Source organism: Neoarius graeffei, chromosome 2 (genome assembly GCF_027579695.1).
Source record: "Neoarius graeffei isolate fNeoGra1 chromosome 2, fNeoGra1.pri, whole genome shotgun sequence".
NCBI lineage: Eukaryota > Metazoa > Chordata > Actinopteri > Siluriformes > Ariidae > Neoarius > Neoarius graeffei.
The window spans coordinates 32,246,371-32,259,218 of NC_083570.1; the positions used below are offsets into that span (position 1 = coordinate 32,246,371).

Below are 12,848 nucleotides of genomic sequence, written 5' to 3' on the forward strand. Positions count from 1 at the left end.
CCCCTCCTTATCACTGCTCTATCATCACTGCAAAACACACAGCATCAACTTGCGACAGGTGTGATCACTTTGCCACTTGCGTCTTATCTGGGAGCAGTCGTGCAGTGTAAACATCACTACATCCACAAACTGATCACAAGTGATGCCATGTAGTACAAAAGGGTCAGTGGTAGTGTGCACTTGAGACTAGTCAAATAGCAAACATCAATCCTACACTTCTAAAGTGATAGCTTTTATTTATCCTAAGGGGAAATTGGAGAAAAAGCCTTGCATATTCATGACTGGCTGAGTGGTTTGACCTGTTCATAATCTCTATCCAAGTGAATTTTAACGGATAGATATCTGACCATTAGGGCACACTGTGTGGGGGAGTTGAGCAGTTTGACTGCTGCCTTCGCAGGAGCATCTACAAGAACAAATTTGAGATGACTTATGTTGGCTTAAGCCAGGTAAGGTTTTTTTTAGTTGTTGTTGTTGTTGTTTGATTTAAAAAAATAAATCTTATCTATCTATCTATCTATCTATCTATCTATCTATCTATCTATCTATCTATCTATCTATCTATCTATCTATCTATCTATCTATCTATCTTAAAGCAGTGCAGTCTTAATCTAGGCTAATGTTCATTAAATATTTTACAGTAGAAGCTTTTTCTAATGCTTTATTTTGTAATTGGTGTAAATAATAGAGAAATAATGTTGATATAATAACAAATGTCTTTGGAAAACAAAAAAAAATATAAGTTCAAGTTTATTAAATTTTAAATTGCAGCCAAATGTTCCAATGCTGCAGCTATTCTAGGGTCTTGTAGATTATCCTAACCAGTCCTCCTCATTTGCTATGATGCAGGTGATTGTGAAGAACCTTTCTACAGGCACACGAGTGGTGCTCAAGTCTCATTATGGCTATGAGTTTAATGAGGTGAAAATCATGGGGAAGGATCGTTACTTGGTGGCCCACACTTCAGATACCCTTCTGCTGGGAGATCTGGTCTCCAATAAACTGAGTGAGGTAGGAGAATGTCTCTCTTACAGTTTCTGTGAACATGGTTTCAAATGTTTGGAAAAAAATATTTGTGATTCTGGAGATCTATCACTTAATACACATGACTGAAGCTAGCTGTTTATAATAATCAACTACAGTTGGGGTGGAACCTGGAACTTTCTTACTATGAGGCAACAGTGCTAACTAAGGCCAAGTTTACATTAGACCGTATCTGTCTCGTTTTCTTCGCGGATGCACTGTCCGTTTACATTAAAACGCCTGGAAACGCCAGGAAATGAGAATCCGCCAGGGTCCACGTATTCAATCCAGATCGTGTCTGGTCCGGTGCTGTGTAAACATTGAGAATACGCGGATACGCTGTGCTGAGCTCTAGCTGGCGTCGTCATTGGACAACGTCACTGTGACATCCACCTTCCTGATTCGCTGGCGTTGGTCATGTGACGCGACTGCTGAAAAACGGCGCGGACTTCCGCCTTGTATCACCTTTCATTAAAGAGTATAAAAGTATGAAAATACTGCAAATACTGATGCAAATACTGCCCATTGTGTAGTTATGATTGTCTTTAGGCTTGCCATCCTTCCACTTGCAAGTGGTAAGTGACGCGCATGCCCGATATGCACTAGGATCACACGCACAGTGGCTCAGTCCCGAATCACTTCTCGTGCACTTCATTTGCGTGCTCTGTGAGCTGCGCAGGGCCGGAGTGCGCACCCTCCAGAGGGCACTCGCTGTTCAGGGTGGAGTGATTTGGAGCGCAGGATGCCTGCGGAGTCGAGCGTATCCGTGTATTGGCGTTGCTGTGTGCACGCGAATCGTGTATTGGCGTTGCTGTGTGCACGCTAATCGTTTTAAAAACGTTAATCTGATGATCCGCTGATACGGTCTAATGTAAACCCCACCTAACTGGCTACCCTAAATTGCCTATAGCTGTGAATGTGTGTGAATGGTTGAGAGGAGAAAACCTCTATAATAATCCAGTAGAAGGCAACAGGAAACCACCACTGTAATTCTTCCCTAGAAACTGATGGCTGGAGCTGTCAGAGCAGCCACGTCACTGCAGTGATATGCCAAATAGATGGATGGATGGATGGATGGATGGATGGATGGTGTGTGTGTTTGTTCTGTAGTGGAAAGCAGATCTGAATAACCCTGTCTGATAAACCCTTTTGCAGGTGGTGTGGCAGGGCTCTGGAGGGAATGAGAAATTCTTCTTTGAAAATGAAACCGTATGTTTCTTATTTCCGTAATAATATTGACATTAATAACTGTGTGTGTATGCATAAGCAATGTTTTCCAAATTTTCAATTAACAGGTTAAATTGTAACATCTGTAGCAGAATGCTCATGGAGTTTACTATAGAACATTATAAACACCCAGATGGTTTGTTTTGGAACAGGTGTGCATGGTATTCAACGCAGGAGAACTGACCTTGGTGGAGTACGGCAACAATGACATCTTAGGATCAGTTCGCACTGAATTTATGAACCCCCACCTTATCAGGTAAACTGAGCTATTTTTGATATTTGGTATTTAATATGTTTAAATCAGGTATGTGAAAAACACACTTTAGGTAACAGGTCACATTACACTTATTACAATATCAAATGAGCCGGAACAAAAAAAAAGAGATTTCAACCTTCAATATTCTACAACCCCGATTCCAAAAAAGTTGGGACAAAGTACAAATTGTAAATAAAAACGGAATGCAATAATTTACAAATCTCAAAAACTGATATTGTATTCACAATAGACCATAGATAACATATCAAATGTCGAAAGTGAGACATTTTGAAATTTCATGCCAAATATTGGCTCATTTGAAATTTCATGACAGCAACACATCTCAAAAAAGTTGGGAGAGGGGCAATAAGAGGCTGGAAAAGTTCAAGGTGCAAAAAAGGAACAGCTGGAGGACCAAATTGCAACTCATTAGGTCAATTGGTAATAGGTCATTAACATGACTGGGTATAAAAAGAGCATCTTGGAGTGGCAGCGGCTCTCAGAAGTAAAGATGGGAAGAGGATCACCAATCCCCCTAATTCTGCGCCGACAAATAGTGGAGCAATATCAGAAAGGAGTTCGACAGTGTAAAATTGCAAAGAGTTTGAACATATCATCATCTACAGTGCATCATATCATCAAAAGATTCATAGAATCTGGAAGAATCTCTGTGCGTAAGGGTCAAGGCCGGAAAACCATACTGGGTGCCCGTGATCTTCGGGCCCTTATGCCGCTTTTCCACTACCAACATGGCTGAGTTGGGCTGAGCCGTGCCGTGCTGAGTTGGGCTGAGTCGAGCTGAATGGGGCTGTTGGAGTTGCATTTCGACTACAACCGCGCTGAACCGTGCTGGCTGAAAGTGGGTGGACGTCACGTGATGTCGTTAGGCAGCGCAAACAGTGACATCAGTGATCTTTTAAGCAGTAGTCTCACGACCCGGATAGTAAACAATAAACATGGAGGACATGGAGTCGTTAGTGTTGCTGGTCTTGGTGCTGTGGCTTGTTGTCACCGACAACGCCAACAGATACTGGCAAGAGCATATAGATGAGGCGAGGCACATAAGGCTTCAGAAATTCTCATAATTCGTAATTATTCTTCTTCCGGGTTTACGGTGTTTACAGATCCCAGCGTGCTCGTGGGGCGTGTGTAGGCGTGTGAGGACACTCCTCCTCACCAATCAGTGCACAGGGGAGTGTCTCCTCACGCCCCTAGCCCCACTCGGCTCGGTTTGGCTCGCTTCAGCCCTACTCCAAAACCGTGCGAGTTTTGGGTGCTAAGCAGGGCTGAAGCGAGCGGAGTCGTGCTGCTCTAAGGTAGTCGAAATGCGAGCCGTGTCGGGCTGAAGTGAGCTGAAAAAGGGTAGTGGAAAAGGGCCATTAGATGGCACTACATCACATACAGGCATGCTTCTGTATTGGAAATCACAAAATGGGCTCAGGAATATTTCCAGAGAACATTATCTGTGAACACAATTCACCGTGCCATCCGCCGTTGCCAGCTAAAACTCTATAGTTCAAAGAAGAGGCTGTATCTAAACATGATCCAGAAGCACAGACGTCTTCTCTGGGCCAAGGCTCATTTAAAATGGACTGTGGCAAAGTGGAAAACTGTTCTGTGGTCAGACGAATCAAAATTTGAAGTTCTTTATGGAAATCAGGGACGCCGTGTCATTCGGACTAAAGAGGAGAAGGACGACCCAAGTTGTCATCAGCGCTCAGTTCAGAAGCCTGCATCTCTGATGGTATGGGGTTGCATTAGTACATGTGGCATGGGCAGCTTACACATCTGGAAAGACACCATCAATGCTGAAAGGTATATCCAGGTTCTAGAGCAACATATGCTCCCATCCAGACGACGTCTCTTTCAGGGAAGACCTTGCATTTTCCAACATGACAATGCCAAACCACATACTGCATCAATTACAGCATCATGGCTCGTAGAAGAAGGGTCCGGGTACTGAACTGGCCAGCCTGCAGTCCAGATCTTTCACCCATAGAAAACATTTGGCGCATCATAAAACGGAAGATACGACAAAAAAGACCTAAGACAGTTGAGCAACTAGAATCCTACATTAGACAAGAATGGGTTAACATTCCTATCCCTAAACTTGAACAACTTGTCTCCTCAGTCCCCAGACGTTTACAGACTGTTGTAAAGAGAAAAGGGGATGTCTCACAGTGGTAAACATGGCCTTGTCCCAACTTTTTTGAGATGTGTTGTCATGAAATTTAAAATCACCTAATTTTTCTCTTTAAATGATACATTTTCTCAGTTTAAACATTTGATATGTCATCTATGTTCTATTCTGAATAAAATATGGAATTTTGAAACTTCCACATCATTGCATTCCGTTTTTATTTACAATTTGTACTTTGTCCCAACTTTTTTGGAATCGGGGTTGTACATCATCTATAAATGAAGGGGGAAAAATACATATCAGACACTCTGTGGTTTGGAGGTGGAGTGACTGAGGCTAGTCACAAACGAGCATTTACTGTAGGTATGCTGCCTGACTGGAGAGCATGGCTCCATTTGGTTGAAAACTGTCAGGACTACTTCTACAAATAAAATGATCTATGATTACATTGTGTGTGTGTGTGTGTGTGTGTGTGTGTGTGTGTAGTGTTCGTCTCAATGAGAGGAAGCAGAGAGGAGTGGATGATAACAAGAAGTTAGCCTACCTAATCGACATCAAAACCATCGCCATAGGTGAGTCCCAATTAATGGACACCAGAAACTAGCACTCATTTCTTATCCATGCAGCATTTTTGGCATGGTCTTACTACATCATGGCGAATAGATTAAAATGTTGATTATGCACTGTATATTAACTTGATGGATATGCTTTACTGAAGCAGCTTTCAGCACATCTACAGCACTGCATAATCTTGCTTTTCCAGTGGCAAGACAGAAAACAGTAGCTCTCTGGCTAATGTGGCTAATTAAAAATTTTTACTTATTTAGTTTTGTTTTATTTACTTTTTTTCTCTACATGTAATGAAGGATTATTTGAGATTAACTGAAACAGCATTTATAATGGCAGGAATTACTACTGCGGTCTCACCATCAGACACTTTGGATTTCTTTTTTCTTAGAGAACATTCATAAACTTTGCCTTTTTGGTAATACATCTTATGTTGTCCCTTTGGAAGAATCTTTAAACGTTCTACAGTGGTGCTTGAAAGTTTGTGAACCCTTTAGAATTTTCTATATTTCTGCATAAAGATGACTGAAAACATCAGATTTTCACACAAGTCCTAAAAGTAGATAAAGAGAACCCAGTTAAACAAATGAGACAAAAATATTGTACTTGGTCATTTATTTATTGAGGAAAATGATCCATTATTACATATCTGTGACTGGCAAAAGTATGTGAACCTCTAGGATTAGCAGTTAATTTGAAGGTGAAATTAGAGTCAGGGGTTTTCAATCAATGGGATGACAATCAGGTGTGAGTGGGCACCCTGTTTTATTTAAAGAACAGGGATCTATCCAAGTCTGATCTTCACAACACATGTTTGTGGAAGTGTATCATGGCATGAACAAAGGAGATTTCTGAGGACCTCAGAAAAAGCGTTGTTGATGCTCATCAGGCTGGAAAAGGTTACAAAACCATCTCTAAAGAGTTTGGACTCCACCAATCCACAGTCAGACAGATTGTGTACAAATGGAGGAAATTCAAGACCATTGTTACCCTCCCCAGGAGTGGTCGACCAACAAAAATCACTCCAAGAGCAAGGCGTGTAATAGTTGGCGAGGTCACAAAAGACCCCAAGGTAACTTCTAAGCAACTGAAGGCCTTTCTCACATTAGCTAATGTTAATGTTCATGAGTCCATCATCAGGAGAACACTGAACAACAATGGTGTGCATGGCAGGGTTGCAAGGAGAAAGCTACTGCTGTCCAAAAAGAACATTGCTGCTTGTCTGCAGTTTGCTAAAGATCATGTGGACAAGCCAGAAGGCTATTGGAAAAAGGTTTTGTGGACGGATGAGACCAAAATAGAACTTTTTGGTTTAAATGAGAAGCGTTATATTTGGAGAAAGGAAAACACTGCATTCCAACATAAGAACCTTATCCCATCTGTGAAACATGGTGGTGGTAGTATCATGGTTTGGGCCTGTTTTGCTGCATCTGGGCCAGGACAGCTTGCCATCATTGATGGAGCAATGAATTCTGAATTCTACCAGTGAATTCTAAAGGAAAATGTCAGGACGTCTGTCCATGAACTGAATCTCAAGAGAAGGTGGGTCATGCAGCAAGACAACGACCCTAAGCACACAAGTCATTTTACCAAAGAATGGTTAAAGAAGAATAAAGTTAATGTTTTGGAATGGTCAAGTCAAAGTCCTGACCTTAATCCAATCGAAATGTTGTGGAAGGACCCGAAGCGAGCAGTTCATGTGAGGAAACCCACCAGCATCCCAGAGTTGAAGCTGTTCTGTATGGAGGAATGGGCTAAAATTCCTCCAAGCCGGTGTGCAGGACTGATCAACAGTTACCGGAAACGTTTAGTTGCAGTTATTGCTGCACAAGGGGGTCACACCAGATACTGAAAGCAAAGGTTCACACACTTTTTTGCCACTCACAGATATGTAATATTGGATCATTTTCCTCAATAAATAAATGACCAAGTATAATATTTTTGTCTCCTTTGTTTAACTGGGATCTCTTTATCTACTTTTAGGGAAAGTGTGAAAATCTGATGATGTTTTAGGTCATATTTATGCAGAAACATAGAAAATTCTAAAGGGTTCACAAACTTTCAAGCACCACTGTATGTAAATTTGTGTGTTTCTCTAGATAGGGTTTTGCAAAAAAAAAAACTCTTTAGGAAGTGAGGAATCATTAATTACGACTACAAACTTGTTTGAAGGATGCCTCTTTAAAATATAACAGTGTTTGTTAGTGTGATTGGTGAGACATGTGTTAGACTCAGTGTACAGCCTAGTCAACACTGCTGCTGCTTCTAGTGATACAAATGGTATTAGGGAACAATTAGCAAGAAAAAAAAGGAAAGGAATTTTGTTTAAATTCTGTAATGAAAGTTAAACACAGACACAGTAGGCACAATGACATGAAAGCAGTAATGTATTGATAAATGCACATAAATGGAGGATATTCGCGGTGGCACAAATGTATGAAGTTTATCTTCGAGTGGTGAATGTATATATCACGAGTGAGCAGAGCGAACGAGTAAAATGTTTTTCAACATGAGAAGATCAACTTCATATCTTTGCGCCACAGTGTAATGTTCTTTTTATTATATAGATACAGCCACCAGAAAATATGCAAGTTAATCAAAAGAATTTTAAGTTTGAACCGGTTCACCGTTTTGAAAACGCGCATCTGGTCATTGGGAAAACACTGGAAGTGATGTCATTGGAGTGAAATATTGGAAATTATTACATGCAGGACACTTTTTCGATGGAATAAAAACATGTATTCTGTTCTATTCTCGTGGGTTTCATTCATTCGGTTTGATAGCATGGAATATTGTTAGCATATTGCTTATCCTATGTGTATTACATCACTCTACCCAGTGGAGAATGAACATTCAATATGGTTTACGATATTGCATGGTTTTCAAGACAACATGACATCACACGTTGGCACTGTTGTGAATATTCACTGAGTTTTCTGTTGCGCATGCATTTCTTTGTTCTCCAGGAAAGAGAAAGATGCATTGAACACTTGAAAGGCTACCAAAACTTCATTAGATATTCTTCAGACATTTACAAGCAGTGGTAAACCATTACTATTAGAGCTGGGACTTCAGACACACCAAAAAGCAACAGGGCAAAGGATTTTGCAAGGGATTAGCGGTAGGCTGCCAGGTCGTTCCTGGTCGTAGCTATCAATGTTGATTTTAAAAGTAACTAAGTAAATTACACAGGGAAATGAATACTTCAGTATGAGTGAAAAATACTGTGGCGAGCATGCGTGGAAGAAGAGTTTGGAGACAGAAATCTTGGTTTCTCAGTCGTTAGCCTGTGCTACTTGTTCTCGACAGCACTAGCTTGACCGCTTTATTAGCATTCGCTAACACTACTGATGAACACTACACTGGCTGGAAGGTTACTTCACTGCTGCGCTGATGGTGCCGACTCGCAATTAAGCTCACGTTGGCCTTTGAGAAGGCCGAGGGCAATACGTTTTTGGTCCCTCCCACTATAAATCAGAATCTGATTGCTTAATTCATCTTTCACTTCCTACACATACATGCACTGCTATGCCCAGGCAATGAAGTCCTAACCAATGCAGGGGTTTTGTTAAAAAATGAAGTAAGGGGTGGAACGAAGGAAGTAGAGGGTGGAGCAATGTGTGCAATACCCAGGCCCAGTGCAGCGGGAGAGAGTGCAGGAGGGGGTATCCCCCTTCCATTGGGAGGGGGACTGGGGGGGGGCCCTCCCCCAGAAAATTTTAAATTTTTAGATTCTCTCTGGTGCATTCGAGGTCCCATTTTCACTGCTGATAATGACCATTTTTTTTGCTATTTTATGGGTGTTTATTACCAGTTTGTGTATGAAACTGAGTGTATGGCATAATATTATACAAAATAATAATGTTAGTGTAATTTAATAGCCTACACATGCAGTTGGAATGTCAGCCAAGAAAACATGAATTATTAACTACACCTGTGTTGTTGAAATAAATAATTTAATAGTATTGAACTAACCTGCAGAGAGAAAAAGGCTTCATTATTTATATTTACTATTAATAAATATAATACCAGATCACTAAAGTATACAGTAGATCCCATATACATATATAGGCTTGCTCATTGGGGATAGATTAGGAATAAAATTAGCTCATGTTTTAAGTCGTTCAAATTCTGTAAAGCTGCTTTGCGACAATGTTTATTGTTAAAAGCGCTATACAAATAAACTTGACATATGTTCCAGGTCAAACCTGAAAACTACAGTGGAGGAAATAATTATTTGATCCCTTGCTGATTTTGTAAGTTTGTCCACTGACAAAGAAATGAACATTCTATAATTTTAATGGTAGGTTTATTTTAACTGTGAGAGACAAACATCAAAAAGAAAATCCAGAAAATAACTTCATATAAAAGATATAAACTGATTTGCATTTCTTTGAGTGAAATAAGTATTTGAACCCTCTAGTAAACAAGACTTAGTATTTGGTGGCAAAACCCTTGTTGGCAAGCACAGCGGTCAGACGGTTCTTGTAGTTGATGACCAGGTTTGTGCACATGTCAGGAGGAATTTTGGTCCACTCCTCTTTGCAGATCATCTCTAGATCATTAAGGTTTTGAGGCTGTCGCTTCGCAACTCGGAGCTTCAGCTCCCTCCATAGGTTTTCTATGGGATTAAGGTCCGGAGACTGGCTAGGCCACTCCATGACCTTAATGTGCTTCTTCTTGAGCCACTCCTTTGTTGCCTTGGCTGTATGTTTTGGGTCATTGTCGTGCTGGAAGATCCATCCACGACCCATTTTCAGTGTCCTGGCAGAGGGAAGGAGGTTGTCACTCAGGATTTTACGGTACATGGCCGCATCCATTCTTCCGTTGATGCGGTGAAGTAGTCCTGTGCCCTTAGCAGAGAAACACCCCCAAAGCATAATGTTTCCACCTCCATGCTTGACAGTGGGGATGGTGTTCTTCGGGTCATAGTCAGCATTTTTTCTTCCTCCAAACACGGCGAGTTGAGTTAATGCCAAAGAGCTCGATTTTGGTCTCATCTGACCACAGCACCTTCTCCCAATCACTCTGTCATTCAGGTGTTCACTGGCAAACTTCATATGGGCCTGCACATGTGCCTTCTTGAGCAGGGGGACCTTGCGGGCACTGCAGGATTTTGATCCATTACGGCATAATGTGTTACCAATGGTTTTCTTGGTGACTGTGGTCCCAGCTGCCTTAACATCATTAACAAGCTCCTCTCGTGTAGTTCTAGGCTGATCTCTCACCTTTCTCGCGATCATTGATACCCCACGAGGTGAGATCTTGCGTGGGACCCCAGACCGAGGTCGATTGATGGTCATTTTGTATTTCTTCCATTTTCGAACTATTGCACCAACAATTGTCTCCTTCTCACCCAGCTTCTTGCTTATGGTTTTGTAGCCCAGTCCAGCCTTGTGCAGCTCTACAATCTTGTCCCTGACATCCTTAGACAGCTCTTTGGTCCTGCCCATGTTGGAGAGGTTTCTGCGTACCTGCGGCGTTCACAGGTGGGTATAAAAGGGGGCCCCACACTGCGTTCGTTGTCATTTGTCACAGTCAAGAAAGCATCATGCCAGCGAAAAAGTCAGGACCCAAGAAGGGCAAAGGAAGACATCAGCTGCATCCACCCAGCCAGCCCTGGAGCCACCTTCATCAGACATGTCAACTAAAGCGTTCACATGGCGTAATAAGTGTTCGAGCAATGTTCCTGCTACGTCACTGCTGTGTAGCTTTCATTTTTATGGCATACATGTGATGTATGTGTGACTTATCAGAGTTGCTACGTATGTGCTACAGATTTTTAAGTGCGGACTTAAAAATACACCGCACCTTTTGCGTACAAGGAGATCATGTTACGCATCCTTGAGTATTAGCTACATAAGCTGGCGATGCTGTGACGTTCCTTTCTTACTGCCACATGTCCTGATACACCGTACATATGCAAGGCTGAAACGCCAGTGTGTAAACCAAGCATTAACAAGGAGACATAAATAGATGTCCATTCCCACCACCAGCAGATTTGGAATCCAGTTCTGAACTACAAATATCCTCATTTTCATTTACCTTAACCGAGCAACATTTCCAACAGTACTGTAGTGAACGTCATCATCCGGCACTGTCACCATCTCCTGACAGTATGTCTCCAAAATTATACTGGAAAAAATGAAAACAAATGTGTCTTCACAGTTGTTCATTTTTAAATTAAAGGAGAACTGAAGGCAATTTTTTTTAATCAAAATTCTATTTATTTCATTTTATGAAATATAGGAATGCATTTTTGATAGCTATTTTGTCACTGCTATAGCAAGTTATGAGTGTTTTGAAATATGCTATGTAATATCAGTCCATATGTCAAAACAATGGCCATAAACAAGACTCGTTGAGACCTGTGCGAGACATCGTAGGACGGAAGTAAAACGTACAGCGGAAATCAAAATGACCAACATCTGCCAACGTTATCAAAAGACGCGCGTACCCTCTTTCGAATGCTGATGTTTTGTTTGTTTTGATAGCAATCAGGAAAGTTTGAAAAAAGTAGGCAGTAATTGTCATTTAAACTTGTTTTTGTGCAGTAATCGTCATTTAAACTTGTTTTTGTGCAATGTTTCGTTTGGAAAACAGTTTTCAAAATGGCGGCACTGACACCTGGCTGACACGTCATGTTTCGAAGTCTTGCACAAGTCTCGTGAAGATCGTGCGGATAAGTGACGCCTGCCATGGACCAAACGAACTAAATTCAGCATGGCTAAAAACCAAATAGGCCAGTAAGTATAATATTAAATTGCAATTAGTTGCCAATATGAGTTACGATATTGGGTTACTAAAACCGAAAACTTAATTGAATAACACGTTAATTAAGAAATAAAGCAAGTTTAAAAATGATTTCAGTTCTCCTTTAACCTTGGCCTATTAGATAAGATCTTATTTAATCTTATCCAAATGTCCTGTGTGTTGGCAGCACAGTGGTGTAGTGGTTAGCACTGTCACCTCACAGCAAGAAGGTTCTGGGTTTGAGCCCAGTGGCTGATGGGGGCCTTTCTGTGTGGAGTTTGCATGTTCTCCCCATGTCTGCGTGGGTTTCCTCCGGGTGCTCCGGTTTCCCCCACAGTCTAAAGACATGCAGGTTCAGCTAATCGGTGGCTCTAAATTGACTGTAGGTGTGAACGTGAGTGTGAATGGTTGTCTCTGTGTCAGCTCTGTGATGATCTGGTGACTTGTCCAGGGTGTACCCCGCCTTTCGACCATAGTCAGCTGGGATAGGCTCCACCTTGCCCGCGACCCTGCACAGGATAAGCGGTTATGGATAATGGATGGATGGAAATGTCCTGTGTTTGTGTGCTATCACCGACGTCATTTCAAATGAGGCCATTGGCCCTAGTTTTTAATTCACTGTCTCTCACACACAGACCGTCACAGTGTGAGACGGTTATGGAAAGACTCAGCAACTTCACCCAAGTTAGCATTTTGCATAGGAAGGCCAACTAGAAATTCATCATGTTGAAGATCTATGGTCATTACTCTTTCATAAGAATAGTTATTTGTTTACTGATCTCTCCTCGTTTGGGCACCTCTCTTGCCAAATTTGGAAAGAATTTGGACAAGGTTGGCTGGTCTTGTCCCCTTTTCTTTGGTACTGCTGGAGGCAAGGTGACA

General features: G+C 41.5%; 1 protein-coding gene across 1 annotated transcript in view; it reads left to right on the top strand.

Annotated features, from left to right (window-relative positions):
• Positions 1-12,848, top strand: part of ift172 (intraflagellar transport 172) — a 140,729-nt gene that overhangs the window by 23,169 nt on the left and 104,712 nt on the right. The window contains exons 10-14 of the mRNA XM_060914101.1: positions 354-449; positions 850-1,011; positions 2,179-2,232; positions 2,403-2,506; positions 5,133-5,218. Of these exons, the coding sequence (XP_060770084.1) occupies positions 354-449; positions 850-1,011; positions 2,179-2,232; positions 2,403-2,506; positions 5,133-5,218 (502 nt within the window). The remainder of the gene's footprint in view (positions 1-353; positions 450-849; positions 1,012-2,178; positions 2,233-2,402; positions 2,507-5,132; positions 5,219-12,848) is intronic.